Source organism: Giraffa tippelskirchi, chromosome 7, assembly GCF_054371585.1.
Source record: "Giraffa tippelskirchi isolate mGirTip1 chromosome 7, T2T-mGirTip1v1.2.pri, whole genome shotgun sequence".
NCBI classification, from domain to species: Eukaryota; Metazoa; Chordata; class Mammalia; order Artiodactyla; family Giraffidae; genus Giraffa; species Giraffa tippelskirchi.
In genome coordinates, this window is record NC_137281.1 from 48906585 (window position 1) to 48930378 (window position 23794).

General features: G+C 48.1%; 2 protein-coding genes across 10 annotated transcripts; one reads left to right on the forward strand and one right to left on the reverse strand.

Moving 5' to 3' along the window:
- Positions 1–287: 287 nt before the first annotated feature.
- On the reverse strand, positions 288–8255 carry COX4I1 (cytochrome c oxidase subunit 4I1). Of its 6 annotated transcripts, XM_081511537.1 has the most exons (6): positions 6651–7275; positions 6479–6553; positions 5929–6002; positions 2061–2228; positions 1331–1462; positions 288–541 (listed from the first exon to the last, which is right to left on the reverse strand). In XM_081511537.1, exons 3-6 carry the CDS (start codon positions 5999–6001, stop codon positions 405–407), a joined length of 510 nt encoding a protein of 169 aa, XP_081367663.1. In that variant the 5' UTR covers position 6002; positions 6479–6553; positions 6651–7275; the 3' UTR covers positions 288–404. The 6 variants fall into 6 exon arrangements, with proteins under 6 accessions (XP_081367663.1, XP_081367659.1, XP_081367658.1 ...); XM_081511533.1 differs by lacking the exons at positions 6479–6553; positions 6651–7275 and adding an exon at positions 7927–8255; XM_081511532.1 differs by lacking the exons at positions 6479–6553; positions 6651–7275 and adding an exon at positions 7901–8255.
- On the forward strand, positions 7439–18881 carry EMC8 (ER membrane protein complex subunit 8). 4 transcript variants are annotated; one of them, XM_081511527.1, is made up of 6 exons: positions 7439–7904; positions 14654–14763; positions 16925–16994; positions 17098–17190; positions 17722–17816; positions 18338–18881. In XM_081511527.1, the coding sequence occupies exons 1-6, from the start codon at positions 7674–7676 to the stop codon at positions 18495–18497; spliced, it is 759 nt and encodes a 252-aa protein (XP_081367653.1). In that variant the 5' UTR covers positions 7439–7673; the 3' UTR covers positions 18498–18881. The 4 variants fall into 4 exon arrangements, with proteins under 4 accessions (XP_081367653.1, XP_081367654.1, XP_081367655.1 ...); XM_081511528.1 differs by having other exon boundaries at positions 14654–14730; XM_081511529.1 differs by lacking the exon at positions 17098–17190.
- Positions 18882–23794: the final 4913 nt, after the last annotated feature.

Sequence of the window (23794 nt, forward strand, 5' to 3'; positions counted from 1 at the left end):
CACTCCAACCAACACCAACAACCTGAAGGGGAAAGTTTCAGGAGAAAAGTGACCACAGGGACATCTGTCGGTCTGGCTACTGTAATGGGATTTTACTCTGATAAAAACCTCTTGCCAAGGACTCTATATTTTTAGTTTTTACATGCTAGTCCTTATACAATTTGTTTTTGCCAGTTCACTTACATCCAAAATGTACTGACTACTGACAAGCCACTTGGGAGAAACCTCCCGTATGTCAAGTGCTGCTTCACTTCATTCAGTTACCGTCAAAGAACAACCACAAGGACTTCACGTAAACTGCGCATTTATTAGCACTAGTGCTGCGACACAGCGCTTCCAGTGAACATGCGGAGCTGCATGGAGGTGGCCGGCAGGGGAGGTGCAGACTCGGGAACCGCGGGTCCTTACTTCTTCCACTCGTTCTTGTCGTAGTCCCACTTGGCCGAGAAGCCCTGGATTGGGGCCACCTTCATGTCCAGCATCCTCTTGGTCTGCTTGGCCACCCACTCCTCTTCAAAGGTGTGTGGGACGGGGCCGTACACTACAGTCCAAAACAACGTCGTGAGGCAACACTGTCTTGACAAGGTGTTTCTAAGCCAACATGTGACACAGGTATCTTCCCCATCTCACTAGCAACTCGATCAGCACCATCATTGACCACTCGACACCCACACCCACACAAACGTGCTGGTTTCAAACTCTGTGCACTGACAACTTGGTATTTCCAAATTACACCCTGGTTTATAAAAGTGAGCACGAAAACACAACGCTAAAGCAGAATGTCTTCTGTGCAGGACACAGACAGCAGGTACACCGGTGAGCGTGGAGCACAAGCAGAACCAAAGGCAACTCATGGAAGAGCAGACGGTCACAGGCGTGTCACCAACCCACGTCCACACACAGGCAGCAAGGACATTACCACCCCTTCTCAGAATGGGCCAACACCTACCCCACAGAACAGAGAACGCAGGACAGGCAGCACCAGAACAAGCAGGCAGCCCCAACGCTGGCCAAGCAGAAACTGCTAGGTCTGAAGACCCAGACCTCTGGTGACCTGAGCTACAGTCCCTGCAGCCCAAACAGCCCCCAATGGTACGAGTTTCCTCCTCCTCAGTCTAACCTTCACCACACCTTCTGACACCTGACTGCCGAGCAGATGAGTTACTGGAAACGTACTGGGCTGGACAACCAAGCATAGCCCATTCAGATCAATCAGCCTCAGGCCATACCACTTCAGTTCATGCGAGCCAGCCTCCCAAAGCTGGTGAACACTCCGGGATGGAGCCCAGAATGGATATGCCTGTCTGTGTGACGGCCCCGCCCCACTCACCATAGTGCTTCTCCCAGATGAGGAGGAGTGCAGTAAAGCCGATGAAGAACATGGCTGCGCCCACCACTGTCTTCCACTCGTTTGTGCTCCTGTTCATCTCAGCGAAGCTCTCTTTGAACTTAAGGCGGTACACTGAGGGGAGAAAGGACAGTGCTGTGGGCATAGAGGACCCCCCTCGAAGTAGAGCTCCACAACATGGCGGGGTGGAACATGGAGTGAAGAACACAACACAGGCTTCAGGCCCTGACACACCTGCTCACACTGCGGGGGGGGGGGGGGGGGGCATAGCGGGGAAGGGAAGGAAGGAGATGCATAGAGCTTGTTCTGGGTGGAAAATAAAAAACTGAAATTCTTCCTTGTTTAGACTAAGGAACAAGGTCCGTTTAACGTGCCTTTTTCCTGACGGTGTGTCAGTGATCGTCCATCAGTACTTAGCACACCCAGCCTCACTGAGGGGAGGCACTGAGGAGCTGCTCCCACATGTAAACCATCTCGAGTTCCACTCGGCGGCCCTGCACCCCTGTTCCTGCTCCTCCTGGGGGCTGGAGCCCACAAGCATGGACAGAGGCGCCTGGGAGGGGGTTCAGCCGGCTGGCAGAGCTAAGGCCCTGGACAGCCCCACAGAAACACAGCACCCCCAACCTCCCCAGCACACTGGCCTTCAGGCCCAGCCCAGAACCAGGAGAATTCTCGCCCAATGCAAGATGCCCATGGTGCCTTCAATACCCACATTCAACTTTCTCATCAATGGAGAGACTGCTCCAGGAAGCCTTCTCCTTTTCCTTCAAGGCCTTCTGGCTGGCAGACAGGTTCTTGACGTGGGCCACGTCGGGCAAGGGGTAGTCACGCCGGTCCACATAACTCGGGAGAGCATAATCTTCACTCTTCACAACACTTCCTATAAAACACGTTGGACAAATATTTGAAATTCACATAGGTTCCTTTACAAACGAGGCGGTACTTCTAAGAACTGAAGTCACTCCAGGTATGTGCACCCTGAAAACCTCAGTTGTCCTAGGGGCTGCGGCCCCCATTCCAAACAGCCACAGGATGGTCGTGTGACATGGGGAGCAGGCTCACCCCATGTGGCCCTGACAGCAGGTGAGGACGGAGGGTACATGGTAACAGCAGCGCTCTTCATCACAGCGAAACAGAAACCTGCTGGGGCACTGCTAATGAGACAGCACTTCCTGCAACTACCAGGGTTCACACAGAGGTTGGACTCAGGTTCCCTGGACTGACTGGAGCCTGGACTAAATGGAGGCCCTTCCACAAGGAACTCCAACTAATGGGGAAGAACAAAATAAAACTCATAAAAGAAACAAGGGTTCAAAGTTCAGAAAGAAAGACATGAAAAGATGGCTACTGTGGCACTGCTTATTACAGCAAAGTAGCAAATAACCTTAGAAATGTGTATAATGGAGCCATTTGGCTTGTTCAACAAAGGTTTACAGAGTGCCTACTGTATGCCAAGTACTGTTCTAGCTCAAGATGGGAAGAGAGTCATGTACACGCCAAGTCACAGAACACCATCAGGGTTATACTTTCTTTTTAAGAATCTAAGTTATGGAGATACTCACATGAATATGCCACTAAACACAAGGTAAACCCAAGTTGTCATCAGTGGAAAGCAGGGATGAAATGGAGACTTCTGCCCAAAAAGATAAAAATTTCAGCACCTTCAAACTGGTGTGTACCCAATGTGTTACTCTAGTAAAAAGGGGAAAAGTTCAAAAAGCAGGGAAAAAAGGAGTATCTTAAACTTTAAGGTTTTCCCTCAGCAAAAAGCTGTTTGATTCTACCCTACATTTGCAGGGAAATTCTGTGTTCAGAACGAATCTGGAGGTATAAAGTCCCGCAAAAATGCTTCACCTCCATTAGCTTAGTCTGAATGATTGAAATCTCCCAAACCATGTTAACAACAGTGAAAGAAAACCTTAGATCTTAAAGCAGTAAAATTTCTCCAAATGCTCACGGGTGCCTTGCCTATGACTAGCACACTCATATATTCATATCCAACCTTATCCCAAAGAGACTGAGATGAAAATGGCTACAATTTTCATTTTAAAAGTTTTCATTTAAAACTTTCCAATTTTAAAACTCTAAGACGTTATTAAAATGATGAGTGGACTAAAAAGCACTCAGCTTACATGAGTTATTAAAAATAGATGTTAATTAGGGTGATGAGAATGTTCTCAAGTTGATTACAGGATAATAGCACAAGTCAGTGAATGTACTGAAAACTGCTGAAGTGTAACCTTTAATGTGTCAGGGTGTTATGGGAATAGATCTTAATAAAACTGTTATCAAGATGTAAATGCTTATAATCTTGAAGCATCCTAAGCATAAAACTGCATTTTCTAGAAAAAGAATGACTAATTCATGACCTCAGGGCTGCCAAGGGCTCTTCAGGACTTTTGGCCTGGCTCCCTAGTAAATGGAGCAGTGGGAGAAACCCCCACACAGACACATAAATGTTAACACACCAAACATTCCTTTTAAAAGGAGAGAAAAGCAAAGATTTTGCATCCCAGTGAAGGTTTTATCATTTCTATCTCCAATCTGGATGGATATGGGGGCCTCTGCTGATGAAATCCGGTGAATCTGAGTTCCCCTCTCAATCAGAGTTGTCACCACACAAACACCCTAACTGCCAATGGGGGCTCCCAATGGCTATTCTATGTGGAGAACTACTTCATGTATGACTTATACAACCAGAACTTTAGAATGAAAGGACAAGACTCGTATGAGAGACAGCAGTTTCCTCCACCTGCTTATCGTGTGCTCGAGAGGCGGCAATGAGTAAGCCTGGCAGGTCCCTGCTTCCAAAAGCTCATGCTCCAAGAGGCAAACGCCCCTCAAACTACCTGCAAACCCACAGCCTCTAAGGAAGCACACAGGGTGAGGCAGGACCTATTTTACTGTAAGATGACACCTGCACGGAGGGTGCCGACTCAAAGGAAGCACCATCTACACCTCTGGAGCAGAGGCAAGAGGAGCCGCCCCAGTGCATTTGAGAAACAAAACACCAGTGGGGCAGGGAGCGAGCGACTAGGGAGGGCTGGTTTGGGCTACTCTCTGCCTTTGTGAGTCTGAGGCGATGAGGCCAGTGAAGCCAGGAGCTGATGTTACTCCAGGCATGAGGAGCCGGCGGATGGCTTCAAGCAGGGACCAACTAGATCTGACTTCCTCTGTCAAAAGCAATACTTAAGAATAATCCCCAGTCAATACCACTGAAGGAGACAGAAGTTGGCTTCTCACAGAAGATCAGAAAGACCAAACAGACATGAAGGGACCTTTAGGGGTGATGAAAGTGTTGCATGTCCTGACTGGAGTCACTGTCACACTGTTGAGTGAATTTATCAAAATCCATACAAATATAACACCTAGAAAAGATAAATTTTCCTTTCTGTAAATTATACTTCTAACTAAACTAAACAAACAAAAAGCTAAGGAAATACATTAGCAAAACCAAAATGCAAACAAAAGGTAATCTTTGACCTAAGTGACTTCCTAGGCTTTTAGTGAAGGAGTGTTTCTGTATATATTAACAACTAATTTTTTTATTATCTACTCATTTAAATAATATACTTTAATAATGTTTTTACTAAAATTATCTGTTCTAGAGTCTATCCTGAGCAATATAAAGGACATACAAAAATGTTAACACCCAAATATCACCAATTAAAGGACACAATGTCAAGGGAAAAAAATCACACATAAAGCAGCTCAGACAAAAGCTCCTGAGTCCCTGGATACATGAGTCTTGCTCTCGACTTCATCACCCATCACTTGAGCATTGCACTTGACTCCTCAGTAACACAATCTGTCACACTGACTTGCATTTCCTCCTTCTGCTTGCTTTCCCTCTGCCTGGAATGTCATTTCTCTCTTGAGTGTGAGCAAGGTCTCTCCTCCAGAAGCCCCCCGTACCTCAGGCCGGGCTAAATGCTTCTCCTCAGAGCCTATCTCTCACTGAAACACTGCCTACATGTATCTTTCTTCTCCAGATTGCTGGGACTCTGTGGAGTAATTCCACATCTCATATTCCTTTATTCTAAGTGTCTACCACTGACAGCTACAAAGAAGATGCTTAATAAACGCAAAACTCAATTTGCTATTTGCCAGGCTCTAAACTAGGTTCTTTAAGTACATTTCAGGTGAGAGAACAGATTCCTAAACTTGAGCACCAAGTCCAAGGTAGAAATGAATTAAACCCAGTTCAGGTTAGGAAGTCCAAACTCCTTCCCTTCCACTGTTCCAATAATTTAAACAGCATTCAAGGTAAGTGGCTAGAAGTTGGGGGTGGGGGTGGGGGGTATGGAACAATAAAGTCAGGTATAGTGTGGATCTCTTAAAAGGTGTGGAACTTGAACCTGAAAACATGGGAAGGGAAGGAAAGGGGAGAAAATATCAGTATAAGCGAAGACTCAGACTAAAATTCATTAAAACTCTTTAATCTAGAACTAGGCACCATTAAACTGTATGTATCTCCCTTCAAATTCCTCAACAAAACATGATCAGGATCAAAGCTCTCCATGTTTGAAACTAGCACAGGGCCTTATGAGCAGCAGAGCAAAAACAAAGACTGTACTTACCATGTGCCCGAACACACACCGAGGTGGAAATTGCACGCCTGCCAATCAGGCTAAATACTCTCGTAGCCAACATTCTGAAAGATAAAAATGTACCTTCACTATGAACAAGCGTAAGCACCTATTAGGAATGATTTTTCTTTTTGCCCCAGTGCATTCTGGAAATCAATGCAATTCTTTTTTTTCTTCTCTCCAACATAAGTGACCAGTTCTTCATTACTATGAATTTTTTTAAAAACCTAGGATGAAGGCTTTTTTTTTCTCTCAGCAGACAGCATGTTTTAATGGAGCTTCGTTATAAACCAACTGCCATATATATACACACTTAATGCAATTCGTAGAAAACTGTTTGGGGGGGTTTTGCTTTTTTTTTTTTCCTTTTTTTTAAAAAAAAATCAGCTTTCTTAAAAAGCAAAGAGGGAAAAAAACAGTTTAAGGAGACTCGAAAAGTTAGAATGTGCTGCCAATAATGGGCTCCACCGTCTAGAGAGAAAAGGTAAACAGTTTAAAGTAATTAAGAGACACGCACCGCATTCATTATTTGGTTACAGACCTAATTATGTGCTCCGGCTTGGAAGGGGAAATGAAGGGGAAAGGATGCAAAAGCGGCCTGGTCCACTTTCAATCCCTGCAGGACAACGAATGACCGGGATGACACACCTCTCGCTTGGGTCTTTTCTGGGTCAGGCCCAGCTCCCCTATTTGCCCCTCCCTTAAAACCGGACCTTTCAGGGAGCTGCTGATGATGAAAAAGATCCCGAACGCATTCAAAAAGCAGCCCACTAGAGGCAGAATAAACAGAAGCATGACGTCAGGGCCGAACTCGCCTCCGTTTCCCGTGTTTTCTCCCCGGCCTGGACCGCGCTTGAGCGGGAGCCGAGCGTCTAACAGGCCGGGAAGTGGGGCGCCTCCCTCGGAGCCCCGTTACACCCAGGGCGGTGGCGCAGCACCGTCGGAAGGGGCGGCCGGGAGCCCGCGAAGCGACCTGCCCTCAGGCCCCCGCCCTCAGCCAGCGGACGCTCCAAGGTCAGAGCCGCAGCCAGCCCGCGGCTGCGGAAGGACAGGTGGGGACCGGCCGGATGCTTCCAGGCGTCACAGAAGCAGCGACCAGGCGGCTCCCGAGCCCGGAGCCCCAAGGGCCGGCCTCAATGTCACCAGGACAGGAGGCCCAGTCGTCAGTTCCCTGTGGGCGCCCGACCACGGGCACGCAGGCCTGAGGGCTCCCGGCGCCCGACGCTCCTCAGCCTCGCGGCGCGGACCGGCCACCGCCCGCCTCACCTGCCGCCACCGACCAGCTGCTGCCCACCGTGCCCGCTGCGACCGCCCTCTACGGCTCGGCTGCCCGCGACCGGAAAAGAGCGAGGCCGAGCCGCGGAGCACCACGGGATCGAGGAGGACTCCACCCCGCGCCCTACCGCGCGGGAGGTCACAGGACCGGAAGTAGGTCGAGCGGCGAACGTCGTAAAACGCCGGACTGAGCGGCTTTCTGGCGGCTACTGGACGTCCGCTTTCCGGCGTCGCCCGGCGAGGAGCGCGAGTGGAGTCTTAAGGTGGCCGCGTCGGGCTCTCCCGGGTAGTTAGCCGGCGTCTGAGGAGCGGAGCTCGAGCGAGGCTGGGCCCTCGCCAGCCGCGGGGCCGCGCCAGGGGGCCGCCGCCTCGTCCTGCTTCTCCCCTGAGGCGCCGCGCGGCCGGGCAGAGGATCCAGGCCTCGGCCGGCGCCGGGCCTCCGGGGCCCTCCCGGGCTCAGCATGCCCGGGGTGAAGCTGACCACCCAGGCCTACTGCAAGATGGTGCTGCACGGTGCGAAGTACCCGCACTGCGCCGTCAACGGACTGCTCGTGGCCGAGAAGCAGAAGCCACGCAAGGAGCACCTGCCCCTGGGAGGCCCGGGCGCTCACCACACCCTCTTCGTGGACTGTATCCCCCTCTTCCACGGCACCCTGGCCCTCGCCCCCATGCTGGAGGTGGCCCTCACCCTGGTAAGCGCGGGAAGGGGCTTGCCTCGGAGTTAGCGGGACAGGAGACGGGCTGACAGTCCGCTTCCGAGCTGTCCCGGCTAGAAGCTCAGGGTGGTCCAGCCGGAGTCTGGACCCCGCACCGCTGAGTTCGCCGTCACCGTGAACGGACGACCCGCGAGGGCGCGTTGGTCTTTGCCCGCACGCACTTAGCAAGTGCCCCGCAGGTGGCAGGCAGCTCGTCGTTGCAGCGGCCGAAGGGGCGACCTTAGTCGTCCCGGGTGTTTTTAGAACGCCTTAGGCGACGGAAAAGGCACCGATTTTCTCACACCAGTAACCCTTATAGAGACAAGCCGCTGTTAACCGAGCGTCTGTATTTGGAATTTTGAGTCGCGGGGAGTTTGGACGTTGCCGTCGGGCTCGCGCGCTCCGTCGCGGGGCCGGATCCGTGTCTGCCGTAGGTGTGAAGGCGCGGTTCTTCCCACGTCACTGCCCCGGGGCACCCAGGGTGGACCCACGGTTAGAAAGGCGGCGTCCAGCGCTCCGTGAACAAGAGCTTGTCTGTCCTCCTTAGTGATATCTGGAATGCACCCGTGGTTTTAAAAGCTGAAGACTTTGTGTGGAATTTGAAAGCCAGAGCAGACTTGCCTTCCAGCCCGCACACTTCTGTGGGTCTCCTCACGACTGGTGTATTTGAAGTACAGTGGGAAAAGGTGTGGCATAGAAACAGACCGACTGGTTATTGAATTCTAGGCCGTAGCTGTTGAGGTATGGTGACCGGTGAAGGAAAAAAGACCACCTATAAGTTGGAATTAAAACCTTAGGGAGGAGTAGGCTCAGACCTGCCTGGGTGGAGGTACAGTTTTTCGAATATGTATAAACTATGATACTAAAAGAGAATTAGTTGATTCATGCAAAGAGTAGTTAAGTTTGAGAAGAGTAGTAGAAATCCTTTTTCTCTACATCCCAACAAGTAAAATGAATCCATTTTGTAAATTACCTAATTATGACACCTATGTAAATTCTTGATAAGCAGGAAGTATCTTTAGCCCAGCCGTCCTTGCCTAAGCTTACTGGGCACATCTTTGAGTACCTGTTAAACTGAGTCATTGTGTGAGTTTTTTCCTGTCATCATGGGGCAGAACATAGAAAGTAGATGACGTGTATAGAATCAACAATTTTAGCTCCTGAAGAAACATGCTGTTGGTATCAGTGTGTTCCTGGGGTACGCGGGTGTCTGTTTAATGCAAGTCTTTTCAGCTCCCTGTCTTGATTATTCTATCAAGAGAACTGTGTGGTGATTGGATATGTGAAGTGCAGTCACTCACAGGGAACTCGATTGACCAGTAGTATTAATGCAGGGTTATTCAGCTCTCCAGTAGAGCCAAGCCTGTGCTAGGGGAAAGGATATTGCTATGGATCAAATACAGTACGTGTGTAGCGGTTGAACTTGTACCAGGCAGACAAGTACAGTACTAAAGAATAAGTGCCATATGGGGGGGTTAAGCAGAAAGTGGGGAGGGGTCCGCTGACCCAGGCTGGCAGAGTTGGGGAGGGCAGGCTGCCCAGAGAAAGGGACATACAAGTAGTGGCCCAAGGGGCAGGGCTGGAGGAGGGGGGCAGATGGACCAGGTGAAAACCAGGGTGTGGGGGGTGGGGATTTTTAGAGATGAGCTAGAAGGTAGAGACAGAGAGAGAGGTGAGCAGTGGACAGATTCATCGTAGAAATCATTCAGGGACACTGCTCGCTCTGCACCACTGCATCTGTACTCCAGATGCACCTTCCAGCCTTTCCCCAAATGTACCCTTCAGTGTTGGAGTCTCCTGTCCAACAGAATTAAGTGCAAACTAGGTTCTCTGCACTTAGCTTTTCAGACAGTAAAAACTGAATGTTCTGTCCTTGCCAAGCAGTGTGGTAGTTTGTGCTCACTTTTCTTATATTGATCAAAACTTTGAATCATAGACTAAGCATCCAACAAGTAGGAGAACAATTTCGATTGAGTACAAATTAAATAACTTTCAAAATAAAGTTATAAAGAAAAAATTGCCATTTGAATCCATCTACAAGTTTTTGTGTTACTGTTAAGACATTTAAGTCTATATCATTCAGATTTTGTCTTAGCAACTTTATAACCTGAAGGCAATGAAAAAATCTGTGAATGGAGCCACAGTTTTATCAGCTGTAGAAAATGTTTTAATAAAGCATCTAAATCCATAAAACTATAAACAAGGCCTAATTCTGATGGCTTGTTTCTATTCAGGGAGTTTGGTATTGTTATTTTTGATAAGTGGGAAAGACTGACTTGATATGCTGTCCATCAAAGGGCAGCATCAGATTCCTTTGCAAGGCTTTTCATTATAATTTTCCATTAAAAAAAAAAAATCCTTGCATTTTTGGGTGCTTTCTGGTTTTTTTTGAGTACTTAGGCCTGTTATCTTAATTTATCCTTACAACCCTTTGACGTAAGTAGTGATGGAATTATTTCTAATAGCAAAACCCCATAAAATGTCAGTAGGGAAATTAGTATAAAGCTGCTATTTCTCTAAGCCCTCTTTGTCCTCCCCCTCCCCCAACACACACACACAGACACACCCCACTGTGATTTCCTAGTGCTGGGAGCTGCTTGTGGGTACCTTCTGCTCCTTTGACTTGGGCCTGGGATTCCTTCTGCTGCCTCCATGTGTGCCTTCTCTGTGCTCATCTGCACAGGCTACCGCCCCTCTGGCTCTCAGCTCAGCCCCCTACTTCCTCCTGGGAGGGGGAGCTGGCTGCTCTGGGCTCTCCTTACAGTTCTTCCCGTGACCTTCGCTCTCTGTTCCCAGGCCCCTTATCTCCAGTACTCTTCCTCCAAAGCCAGCTCCTCCTCGTGGAAGAATCAGCTGCGGATTTGAGGATCTTTTTCTTCTCCATGAAACTAGGCAACCCCTCTAGTTTTATACTCCGGGGCCTGGATGTTGCTGCAGACAGGGAGGCTCCCAGACGCCCTAGCTTGTAAGTGACCAGCCTGGGAGCAGCACCCTGCTTGGGGTGACTCGTACTTAGCAGCGCCCTGCCTTGCCTGCTTTGTGGCTGTGGTTACGGAAGTGCGTGCAGTGTTATGAGAACTCCAGGTGCCTCACTCACGCAGACACTAGCAAGTTTGCCGAGAGAGGCTGCTTTCTTTGTCCAGCCTAGCTGGGAATGGACGAGTGGGCCTAGAGCCTTGGTAGTTCTCCTGCGTGTCTGCAAGGGAGCAGGCCTGAAAGATGTGAACAGAGGGTGGCAGCTTGTGCCAAGGTGACAGTGTCCTTCTTTCCGTCTGAAAAGTAAAGGAAACTGCATAAGTGAATGCAGGATTTGGACCTTGTATCAAAGTCACTTGTCAGGTATCAGAGTTGCCATCGTGAACATTTTCATTTTGATTGTTCACAAGATGCAACACAGGAGGAGGACACCATAATAGTGGAAACGAATTCACTGAGAACGGAGTTCAGACAGCTTCTCAGCTCTTTTGCTTTGTCCTGCCCCACTTGGAGGGTGCGAGTTGCCTACTGTATAATCTGCCACTTAACTCCACTCGGGCTTTTTGTTAACAAGCTGTTTGGGCTGACTGCAGGATTCTGAAACTCCTCAAGAGCCACCTGCCCCATCCCCACTCAGCCGACTGTCCATACTACTTGCCTCCCCCAACACACCGACTCGTATATGCTCCATCACTCACTGATGATGTCTGGTTCCACTGAAGCTTGTGTTCGCTACTTCTGTGGACTCTGGTGGCTGGTTCTCCAGTCATCAACTAGTGGCCACTGGTGTCTCTCTGGACAGTGGACAGGCTGTGCATGCCCATCACAGGCATCCAGACTTCACTTGGTGGTTCTTATTTGAGTCATTGAAAGGTTTCGAAAGCCGAGCCCGAGCTTTTGTGACATGGTTCACTTTGGGAGTGGCCTCTTCAAAGAGTTCTACTAGGAGTTCCCTGAGGCCCAGTAGTTAGGACTCGATGCTTTCCCTGCCGGCGCCCCAGGTTCAATCCCTGGTCAGGTAACTAAGATTCTGCAAGCCATGTGATGTAGCCAGAAAAACAAAACAAACAAAAAAAGAGTTCTACTAGAAGTTTAAGGTCATGACATTATTTTTCTGCTGGAATTTGGTTAGGCCTTTAGAGTGTTTTGTACAGGAATTCATCCCTCTTTAGGTAAAGTGTCAGTTGAGGTATGAGTTTGTTTTTCACAAGAATCCACCATCCTGTCAGATGCCTTCTCTGCTGTCTGAGCGCAGGTACAGGGTGACCCTGTGTGTTTCTTGGGGACTGAATCCCAAACCATTCCCTTCAGCCCAGGAGCAAGATTGGGGAGCAGCTTAGACTGCTCACTGAAGAGTGCTGTGGGGGCTCCCGATGGCCTGGCATGAGGGTTTGGTGCTTTCACCGCTGTGGCCTGAGTTCAGTGTCTGGTCAGGGAACTGATACCCCCCAAGCCTCGTGGTGCAGCCTGCTGCAGGACAGCGGCAGTGGGAAATAATCATCTTATCCTTGCATTAAAGGTAGCTGTGGGAGGCCAGAAAAAAAATGCCCCCCCGCCAAGATGTCCACATCCAAGTCCTTGGACCCTTGGGCAGGTAACCTTACATGGAACATGAGACTGCAGATGAGATTAAGTTAAGGATCTTGAAATGCAATGATTATCCTGGATTATCTGATGGACCCAGTATAATCACAAGGGCCTGCATAAGAGGCAGCAGGGTAAGAATCAGAGAAACAGAGTTTTGACAACAGAAGCAGGGGTCAGAGTGAGACAGCCACCACCCGAGGAATGCGGTGACCTCTCTGTGTTGGAAAAGGCAGGGAGCAGATTCTCCCCTCGAGTCTCCGCCAAGAGTCAGCCCCACAGACCCGTTTTAGACTTCTGACCTGTGAGACAGATCTGTGCTGTGTTAGGCCACTAAGTGTTCGTACCAGACTCAGGACACTCTCTGTAGTTGTGACTCTGGATGTAAGAGCAGCCCACACTGCAGAGCCAGGCGAGGGGCACAAAGGTGGGCAGAAGTGAGGGTCACCTACATGAGGACGCCCTCAAGAGACCAGTCTTCAATCAGAAACAAAGGCTGAGAGGGCGACACCAAAGGGCAGGCCAGCGGGTGGGTGTGAGTTCAGGAAATGGGACCAAGTGCCAGATTTTAGAACTAGGCTATGCCCTTCGATACCACGTGGAGGTAAATTTAGAAAGAAATGAAAGAATTTTGCTGTAAGCAGCAGTAGAGTTTCCAAGACTCATTCTTTTAAGAGGTGATAGAAATAAAATATAAGTAGTTGTGGAATAATTTGCCTCAAAGTTAGAGTGAAAGAGCCATTATGAATATTTCGGAGACATAGCCTTCATCTCTTGGGTGGATGACCAAAACCTCTAATTGGTTCATTGAGCCTTGGTTTTGACCCAGTATGGTAATTTGTGAGCTCTTAGGAGGCCAGAATTACTATTCTAATCCTCGTGTGAGCCAGGGAACCTTGGACTGTGACCATTTTGTAATGTCTGCTTTTAGTTATGAAGGAGACTGTTGGAGTTCCAAACCAGAATTTGAGAAAAAGAACAAATAGAGTTATGTTTAAAAAGGGAAAAGAAAGAAAAGAAACCCTTTTTAACCAGTTAATTCACTTTGAAAAAAATTGAGGATCAATTGTATCTCTTCTTTTGTAAGCCAAGAATAGAATTTCCTGCAGTGTATTATTAAAATTTCATTACAGCAAAACAGGACGACCTTTTGTTGTTTTTAATAATAGCATTAGACCTGCAAGATGCTAAATCTCATGAGAGAAGAGTGGCATTGTAAAACAAAAAACTTTCAAAATCTGCTGCCATGCTCCCATTTAAAAGCATGCCACAGGGAAGTGTGTGAGTGCATGCACGTGTGCTCCTCTGTACCCCATATCACAGCACGAGGGGTTTTCATAGTGTATTGCAAGGAATACTGAAATAACAGTATTAAGGGACTTGACTTTGAAAGAGACTAAGATTCCTATGCTGCCTCTGTTTTCTGGCTGTGCAAGCTTAGACCCTCTCTGAGCTCTTTAGTTTGCTATCTGTGAAGGATTGATTTTAACAATCTGAAGGCTTGTTCAAGCCCCAGAAGGCCTCAGTGCTTCATTTTGTCAGAGAAAGAGGGTAACACTGGTTCCCCCTCACCCACAGCACTGCACCTATTTATTATGTGTCTGTGCTGGAGCCTTCTGCTGGGACTAGGGGAGGAGGTCATTACTAGTGTCCAGCCTCACCCCTCCCGGCCATTGCAGGCTCCTCCTCTGTGGGAAGACACCCCACCTTCGAGAGAGGGGGAGCCTGCGCTCTTCTTTGCTTTCTCGGACCTCCTGTGGACTGTGGAAAAGCTAACTGGTGGCCTTCTTTCCCCTGAACACACCCATACACCCATTTGGTGTGGGGTTTGGTTTTTTTTTTTGGTGGCCATACCACCACCATAATTGGTGGGATCTAAGTTCCCCAACCAAGGACTGAACCTGGGCTATAGCAGTGAAAGGCCAGAATCCTGGAAATCCCATGGACAGAAGAGCCTGATGGGCTACAGTCCATGGGGGTTGCAATGACTAGGACACGACTTAGCAACTAAGCAACAAAGGCCAGCAGGAAACTCCCCCATTTCATTCTCGTAGGGAGGAGGATACAGGAGTTCTGTTTGTCTTGTCCCAGCATTTGGTTGAGGGGGAGGTTCCTCTGTTTATTGAGACTTGATGTTTAAGGGAAAAATATTCACCTTTTCTTCCCAAATTTTGTTCTCTTTTCAGATTGATTCGTGGTGCAAAGATAATAGCTACGTGATTGCTGGTTATTATCAAGCTAATGAACGAGTAAAGGATGCCAGGTATATCCATGCGAAACTCCTCGAAACCCCTCAGTAAGCTCCAGGTGCAGAATCTGTAAGAACAGAGTCCCTCCATGCTTGTTGATAGTATTCCAGGGGTACTGGGGTGCAGTCTGTGGGAACAGAGCCCCTCTGTGCTGTTGATAGTATTCCAGGAGGGCTGGGGTACGGGTCATTCCAAACACCAGTCATTCTAAACACTTATATGAACATTGGGATTCTGTCCTGTGTCGTCTTTATTTTGTTTGAAGGGAATTCTTAAAAGCAACAGTCCAGGGCCTGCTGTTCGGTCCCCCCTCAGCTGTGCCTCGCTTCCCATCCCCAGACTGGGATTGATGTAGGGCAGAGCACCAGGCAAGAACTCCACTCTCTTTGGGGGTTAAAAAAACAAAAGCAGCTTTTAGGTTTGGTGTTATTTGGGTCTGCTGCTTTGACGAAAACATGGTGTTTGCTACTTCTCCCATATAATATGTCTTGTTTTCTCTTATCCAGCTAGTTGCCCCCACGGTGGTTCTCACTAATGAGCAAAGCCGAGATCTTTGCTTTGTTTCTGCATCAATGTCCTAGCAGAAAAACTGATGACATCCTGACGTTAGGGTAATTTGAGGTGGGCTTAATAAGCTGGTTGTTTACAGGGGTGTGAACCGTGTGTCAGAAAAAGGAGTGTGGTACAGTTACCCAGAGCTGGTGACAAAAGCTGGCACCTGCCCTGCCTGAAGGAATGACCTGACTTACACCCTGGTCAGGTCAGGAAGTTCCCCCCAGAAGAACAGTGTCCTTTGGTCAAGGGATGTGGCCAGCAGCCAGCCTGACGTGACCTCACGGAGAGAGTCCTAGAGGAGTCGGCACCCTGAGCAGCCAGAGGCACGAGCCGGGTCACCCTGCAGCTTTCCTCACATGGCCAGGCAGAGCCGACGGGCTCCAGTGTCCAGGCAGTCGGGGTGCAGTGAAGGGCCCCAGACCAAATGCCTCCCGGAGTCGTGTCCACTTGCCCAGCATAGGCAAGTGGTAGGACTCAGTAGCATTTGGGAAAATAATACAGTAAGCCAATGGAGCACTTCCAGAGATGTGAACTGTTTTATCCTAGAGGACTGGGCCTAGTTGGGACTGAGGGCGACAGGGTCCCCAGGGCAGCGTGGGCTCAGAGCGGCTTCTGTGCCAGCCTCTCCATGGACGACATGAGCTGCTCTCTGATCCCTGATTCTTCAGCTTTTCCCGAGACATCTCTGACTGTTTGGTCTCTGCGTCCATGCATGGCTCTGGTTTCTCCTCGGTGCGGCTCTTACCAGCCCCTCGTTCGAGTCCACCTGCCTCCCTGTGTTGATGAGCTGGAGCCTGTTCACGGCCTGTGTCAGTCTTGGTCTTACTACACGAGGGAAGCTGCCAGAGTGTGAATCCCCTGCCCCAGGCCAAGCTCTGTGCTGAGCTGAGCTAAGGACTCCTCTCCTTTGCCCTCAAGTTGCTGCACTGAACTTGAAAGACATTGAAACCCAGGCCTGTGGTGCAGGCCCTGGAGCCCATGCTGTGAGGGTGGTGCGGGCGCTGTGGCAGCAGGAGCAGGAGGCATTACAGCCACAGGCGTGACAGAGGAGCCTCCGGAAGGGTGTGGACAGATGAGCTGGTGGCTGCGGGACCCTGGCCCTTGAGACACCTGTGCAGCGCAGCCTTCACTCTAAGGGCTTTCCAGGGTGACCTGGGGGATGAGAATCCCTGGGGCCCTTTCTCTATTACAGTGTTTTTTTGTTTCATTTTTCTTAACATGATGCTGCAGATAATCACATACCTCTGTAAATGTTCAATCTTAAAAGTAAAAATAGAATACTTGGCTAAATTTATTTTTATAAAGCACTAAGCCTGCTTTTTTCACCTCAATCACAATGAAAGGATTGTAACTGTATAGTGTGTTTGTTTCTGGTTCAGTCCCTGCTTCAGAAAGCTGAGGCACTGATTGTACAGAGGAAAAGATGCACAAAAAGACAAGGGCCTCTGCTCTGCCCTGAGCGCCACACAGTCCTCATCAAGTCACTGTAGCAGGATCATAGTCCCCAAAAGCTGCTTAAAGGGGTGTAACCCCACATGGGTAGCTTACTGGTGCTGTTGGTCTTTGTGTCATTGCTGTTGACTCTGCCATAGGCAGACAGTGTTGCCCAGCATTAACTAAAACTTGGTAACCTCGCTGGTTCTTCTCTCACAGTCCAAACCAGGTAGCAGAAAAGGTGGCCTCCAGAATCGCTGAGGGCTTCAGTGACACGGCTCTCATCATGGTGAGTCACTGTCGCTCACTCCAGAGTCCTATGTGTGGGGACAGCTGCTGAGCAGCCTCTTGCTGATGGGGAGCTTTGTCTGTGAACGGTTTCCTTTCTGCAGGTACTTCATCAGACTGTCGCCTTCCTCGGCTGTCTTCTCCCAACTGCAGGCTTAAAGTTGCTGAGTCAGGGCCGCTGCAGTCGTGGCACACGGGTATCCAGAGGTGGGGGGGTCATTCAGCTTCAGCAGGTCTCAAAGTGGGGTCCCTTTGCTGACAGTATCAGTACCACCCGGGAATCTATTGGAAATGCAGATTCTAGGGGCCTAGGAATCTGTGTCTCCATAAGCTTCCAGATGATTCCAATGCACACTCGAGTGTGAGGCGTATTAAATGAGGTTAACCAGCACAGCTGAGGGAGCAGGGAGGGGAGTAGCTCCCATCAGGAGCCCTGCTCCTGTCAGTTCAGGTGGAATTCTAACAGGGAAGGCTGAGGAACGTTTGTAAGCTTCGAGTTTGTGAGAAAGCAGTCAAGCACTCAGTGTTTCTCCCACGTGATGCACCGTGTGCCTGGGCCGTGGTGTTGTGCACTCTGAGACGGGGTTTCTGCCCTGGTGGGCAGTGCTGAGCCCATCCCTGACCATCCCTGTGGAGTCCTCCCCAGTGGGAGAGCCCCAGGGAGGGACCTGCAGGCTGCCACAGAGGTCCTGGCTCTGTTCATGAGTGCGCCCTTTGTCTCATTGCAGGTAGACAACACTAAGTTCACGATGGACTGTGTGGTCCCCACGATCCACGTGTATGAACACCACGAAAACAAGTGGCGCTGCAGAGACCCGCACTAGTGAGTGCCCTGTTCCCAGGGGGTGGCCTGCGTGCCGCGTGTGCTGGGGCCTATCCTGGCACGCTGCTCCCACGGGAAAGCTGACCCCACCTTCTGGGTTTTAAAGCTAGCATGTTCTCTAGAGAAGTGTGCACACCTCATACAGAAGTCATGGGTGTTCCTCAGCCCCCGGAGGACAGGCCTGCAGGGTTTCCAAGCAGTAGAGACAACCTGTCACTCACGGGTCTCCTCTCCCAATGCCAGGCCACCTTTCCCTAAGCCAGACCCTCTTCCCAGGCATTTGTTTGGTTTATTTGCAATCAGTCATCTACCTCCAGCTTTTTCAGAATTTCATTTGAAGGTTATCTCTTCCATGTTTCATATTCTTTATATGCATCTTCATGTGTTTAGATGTATGTGTTTGCTAGAGTTCGCCCTTGGCTTCCTTTATACCACTCTGCATGCAGCTGGTTTCCTGTTTACTCTATTGAAAAGCCATACGTTTTGAGTAAGAAGCTGACTTCTCCTGTCTCACCTCATAGTGATTACTGTGAAGACTGGCCGGAGGCCCAGAGGATCTCGGCATCGCTCCTGGACAGCCGGTCCTATGAAACACTCGTGGATTTTGATAACCACCTGGATGACATTCGGAATGACTGGACAAATCCAGAGATCAATAAAGCTGTTCTGCACCTGTGTTAGGGAGGGGTTTCAATGACTGATCTCTGGGCATTTCCACTACACTGAAGAAGAAAAGATATTTTTAAATGTAAATAAAATATCATAGCCGGTATGGAAAGCTGACAATTTTCAGAAGTGACGTGTGCCTTGAGAGAGGGCAGAATGTCCATCAGTCACCTGTCTAATGCAGAGTCTCTAGACCAGGTACAGACCGTCCCATCCGACCACCCTGTGGAACCTTCCCAGTTGTACGTGGCTATAATTCTTCAAATCAAAGCTACTTCTGCTTGTCCAAGATTGTTCCTATTAAACAATTTTAACTAACCTTTTATAATCTGGAGAGAGTACTTGTTAAGGCATAAGAACTGTCTTAAAAAAAAAAAAGCCCAGATCTTACACCCAAAAGAGAGTGTTTGTGAGTTTTCATCCTGTTTGAGTTAATATCATCAAGACGGGATCAGGCCTGCGCCTGGCGTGCCGGTGCCAAGCTGTGTCTGAGAGCTGTGTGCTGGTGTCCACAGCTGGGAGGCTCCCCTAGCTGCTGCGTCTTTTCACTTGGGAATAATGCTGCTGGTGCCTGAGAAACCTTCATCGTTAAAGGGTAAAAACAAACACTGGGGAAGGCAGCTTGAGTGGGAGCACTGTATGATGCTCCTCTGCCAGACAGGTGGGAAACCCATGGAACTGAAGAAAAAGGGGACCAGTGTGCTGAGATTGTCTTAAAAAGGCAAGAGTCGGTCCTGACTCCTGACCGGCTTGCATGATTACGCAAATGGCTCTAATTTCTTTCTTCACAACAATTACTTCTTTTCATATCTGAAGCCACACGAGCTGAACAAAACATAGGCTTCTGGAGTTTTACAGCACCCAGTCTGTAATCATTAATGCGTGAAACAGTCAGTCAAGCTTTTTAACGCATTGTAGGAAATTGATGGGGAAATGATTCCATCGCGTTTATTCTTTTTCATATGAATTATTCCACGCAGAGTGCAGAGACCGGTACCTTTGCCGCTGTCTTTTTTTTTTCAACCATGTGAAGGAAGTCTGTGACAATTGGGTTATCTGTTGAAAAGGTTATGACGCAGCATTTCACTGTTTTATCAAGCAGGAAACCTTCCAGCATTGCTTACAATAGATGTGCTTCCTTTGGTTCACCAGAATCTGTCTCCTTTCTTCAAATTCAGCTCACCCTTGGCTTTGTAAGGTGACCGTATGTCGTGTGGGGAACACAAACGAAGGGCTGGCGTGCCGGTCCACTGCACCTTCTCACTCCTCGCCTCAGAGGCTGCGACCAGCACAGGTGGAGTGCGGCGGACAGTCTCGTTCCAGATGGGTCTGTATTTTACTTTGAAAAGGAGAAGAGTCAGTTTCTAGCATTTGCCACAGAAAAAGCTGTCTTTTCCTGAAATTAGAACAAGTATATGCTACCTCCAGGTCAAGGTCAAAGGGAACTGACAGAGCTATTTGAAGCCAAAGGTGTGGCCAAGTCTAGTTTGGAAGCGCTGCACAGATGGTCTTATTTTCCCTCGTTTTTACCTGTCTGTGCAATTCTTGTTCTTGGTTCCACCAGCTTCCCAGGAATGTGTTCTGTTCTCCAGTTCGGATTTCAGCCTAGAACCAGGTGCCCTCTCTATAGCGGAGTCAAGCTCATGTTTTCAAAAGAAAAATACTCCAAAGAGAAGAATGTATCTGTGAAGAAACAAAAATAAATTTCCAAAGTGCGGACGATTGCTTCTGGATGCTTGTGAAAATAGCGAGGCCTCCGCTGAGCCCCCAGGCCCTGTGCCCGTCTCCCTTCCATCCTCTCTCCAGGCCTGGCTGTGTGGCCTCTGGGCCTCCAGTCTCCCGGCCCTTAGAACAGGCTTCATTTTTACCCACCCGGGATGAGAGAGAGAGCCCATCAGATAGCTACCGAAATGGAGTCATACTGTGATTTCCCTAGAAAAGACTTAGAGAAGCAACACAAATTGTATTGTACATTGAAGAGATCCTTGTCAATCAGAATGTTCTAAGTGAGTCCTGCTTCAGTCCGAAGGCACTGGAGGGGAAGGGGTGGGAAACGTGTAGAGACATCCCCTTAGAACTAGCCATATGCTGAAAATTCTGATGGATGTGTTTCTCTCTTCCGTACATCCATCCATCATGAAGTGAGTGGGACAAATGAATTACTGGTTTGCCTAAAAATGCCATCCAAGCCTAATGGTTGCCTTTAAGAATTGAAAATACTGAATGTGAAAAGGTAGGCTGTGACTTCCTAAATGACAAAAAGCAATGTGCACACTAAGGAAAAATTGATTTAAGCTTTCCAGGGATCTGGTATTTTTAAGCTTCCTCAGTGTGAAAAGTTCTGTATAATTAGCTTTGACTCAGTGGCTTATTTTTCTGATTGATGTGCTTGCATAACTGTTGTTCCCTCTTAAAGTAATTTTCAGCTTTTCTGACTTACTGTCTTTGTTTTGCCTTCAAAAGAAAAATATTGGCTTCCCAAACTGCCCCTTTTTAGTATTACATTTATCTTAACAGAGTAGCTACTTTATGACGTCCTGGTAAGTGAAAGCAAGAAAAAGAGCCATGAGCATTAATCTCCATACCCTGCAGACATTTTTAGCAATTTTAATAAAGAAAACTGAATTTTAAAATAGACTTTTGTTTTACTAATTGACATTTCTTTAGCCTTTCCATCAACTCAGTGCCTCTTAAGCACTGGATTCTTTTCTTCAGTAGAAAGCCTGGCGGCAAAGACTGGTTTGTGTTCCCCCTGCCAGCTCTCAGATAAAGTGAAAGTCTCTCAGTCGTGTCCAACTTTGTGACCCCATGGACTGTAGCCCACCAGGCTCCTCTGTTCATGGAACTCTCCAGGCAAGAATACTGGAGTGGGTAGCCATTCCCTTCTCCAGGGGGTCTTCCCAACCCAGGAATCGGATTGGGGTCTCCTGCATTACAGGCTGATTCTTTACCAGCTGAGCCACCAGAAACGCCTTTAGCTCTCAGATAGGTGGTGTGTTAACCTGACTGTGTTCCCATACACCTCAGAATCTGGGGGATAACAGATAATTTGTATTCTCATAATGTTGACTTGTTGTTCCTACTTAAAATGTTTAAGATCTCCTTGAATAAGATGCAAAATCTGATCAAGTTTTGCAGTTCTCTGAAATGAATCCCCATTCTTTTAAGGAGCTGTTTTTTTCCCCTTAAAGATTAACTTCTTGGGATCTAGTCCAGCTTTAGAACTGCCAAAAACTGTGCTCTCCTTGGTCTTTGGCTTTCACAGTAGTGTGACAGGTGCCAGCGTGGAGGAAACCTTTGGCTTGAACATGCATTGCCATATAAAGCAGAATAGCATCCTATATTTAGTGCTGTCTGAAAAAAGTTCCAGATCCCATCAGGAAGGCCGTGATAAATAATCACATTTCAGAATACAGGCACACCTCGGAGATACTGTGGGTTTGGATTCAGATCACTGAAATACAGCAATAAAGTGAGTCACATGAATGTTTTGGTTTCCTGGTACATATAACAGTTATGCTTACACTATACTGTGTCATTGTGTCTGAGAAAACAATGTACATACCTTAATTTTTAAATAGTTCATAGCTCAAACATGCTAACCATCATCTGGGAGAGTCTTCATCTTTGCTGGTAGAGGGTCCTTGCCTCAGTGTTGGTGACTGCTGACTGATCAGGGTGGTGGCTGCTGAAGGCTGGGATGTCTGTGGCAATTTCTTAAACTGAGACAGCAGTGAAGTTTGCTGTGTGGATTGACTTTTGTGAACAGTTTCTTTGTAGCATGCAGTGCTGTCTGATAGCATTTGACCCACAACAGAACTTCTTTCAAAAATTGGAGTCAGTTGTCTCAAACCTGCTTCATCAATTAAGTTGATGTTGTAGTCTAAACCCTTTGTTGTCATTTCAGCAGTCTTAACATCTTCACAGGAGTAGATTCCATCTCACGAAACCACTTTCATGTCCATCCATAAGGAGCAACTCCTCTTTCATTCAAGTTTGATCATGAAGTTGCATCAATTCAACCACATCTTCAGGCTCCACTTCTAGTTCTAGATCTCTTGCTGGTCCCCCCACATCTGCAGTTACTTCCTCTGCTGAACTCTTGAACCCTTCAGGGTCATTCATGAGAGCTGGAATCATCTTCCAGACTCCTGTGTATGTTGATATTTTGACCTTTTCCCGAGAATCGCAGATGTTTTTAATGGCATCTAGAATGGTGACTCCTTTCCAGAAGGTTTTCAATTCGCTTTACCCAGATCCATCAGAGGAATCACTCAGTACCTATAGCAGTTGGAGCCTTTCTAAATGTATTTCTTGAAGACTTAAAAAGTCAAAATGACGCTTTGATCCATGGTCTACAGAATGGATGCTGTGTTAGCAGGTGTGAAAACCATTAATCTCCTTGTCATCTGCATCAGAGCTGTTGGGTGACCAGGTGCATTGTCACTGAGCAGCAATCTTTTGAAAAGAAGCTTATTTCTGAGCTTCAGGTTACAACAGTGGGATTAAAAATATTCAGTAAACTGTGTTAACAGATGTGCTGTCATCCAGGCTTTGTTGTTCTGTTTATAGTGCACAGGCAGAGTAGACTTAGCAACGTTCTTCAGAGCCTGGGATTTTCGAAATGAGCACTGGCTTCAATTTAAAATCACCGTAACGTTAGATATTAGCCCCTAACAAGAGAGTTAGTCTGTCCTTTGAAGCTTTGAAACTGGTCATTGACTTCTCAGTCCTAAAAGAGATCAACCCTGAATATTCACTAGAAGGACTGATACTGAAGCTGAGGCTCCAGGACTTTGGCCACCTGATGCAAAGAACTGACTCACTGGAAAAGACCCTGATGCTGGAAAAGATTGAGGGCGGGAGGAGAAGAGGGGGCAGCAGAGGATGAGATGGTTAGATTACATCACCAGCTCAATGGGCATGAATTTGAGCAAACTCCAGGAGACAGTGAAGGATGGGAGCTTGGCATGCTACAGTCCATGGGGTCGCAAACAATCGGACATGACTTAGCAACTGAACAACAGCAACAACAAATCAAGTTCTCTCTAGTTATGAAAGTCCTAGATGGCCTCTTCTCCCATCAGAAGGCTTCATCACCTACATTGAGCATCTGTTGTTCACTGCAGCCGCCTTCACATGTGATCTGAGCTGGAATTCTGGAGAACTCATTGCAGCTTCTCCATCAGCACTTACTGCTTCAGCTGTCAGTTTCATGCTCTGGAGGCAGCTTCTTTCCTTTAGCCTCATGAACCGTCTCTGCTGCTTCATACTTTCCTTCTGCAGCTTCTTCACCTCAGCCTTCGCAGAAT

Excerpts from the sequence above, each read along its gene's own strand:
- COX4I1 (XM_081511533.1), bottom strand. The coding sequence starts at position 6,001 with ATGTTGGCTACGAGAGTATTTAGCCTGATTGGCAGGCGTGCAATTTCC. Across the intron at positions 1,463-2,060 it reads CATTGATGAGAAAGTTGAAT|TGTACCGCCTTAAGTTCAAA; the intron begins GTGGGTATTGAA and ends TTCTCCCCTCAG. Across the intron at positions 542-1,330 it reads CATCTGGGAGAAGCACTATG|TGTACGGCCCCGTCCCACAC; the intron begins GTGAGTGGGGCG and ends TTTGGACTGTAG.
- EMC8 (XM_081511527.1), top strand. The coding sequence starts at position 7,674 with ATGCCCGGGGTGAAGCTGACCACCCAGGCCTACTGCAAGATGGTGCTG. Across the intron at positions 7,905-14,653 it reads TGGAGGTGGCCCTCACCCTG|ATTGATTCGTGGTGCAAAGA; the intron begins GTAAGCGCGGGA and ends TTCTCTTTTCAG. Across the intron at positions 14,764-16,924 it reads AAACTCCTCGAAACCCCTCA|TCCAAACCAGGTAGCAGAAA; the intron begins GTAAGCTCCAGG and ends CTTCTCTCACAG.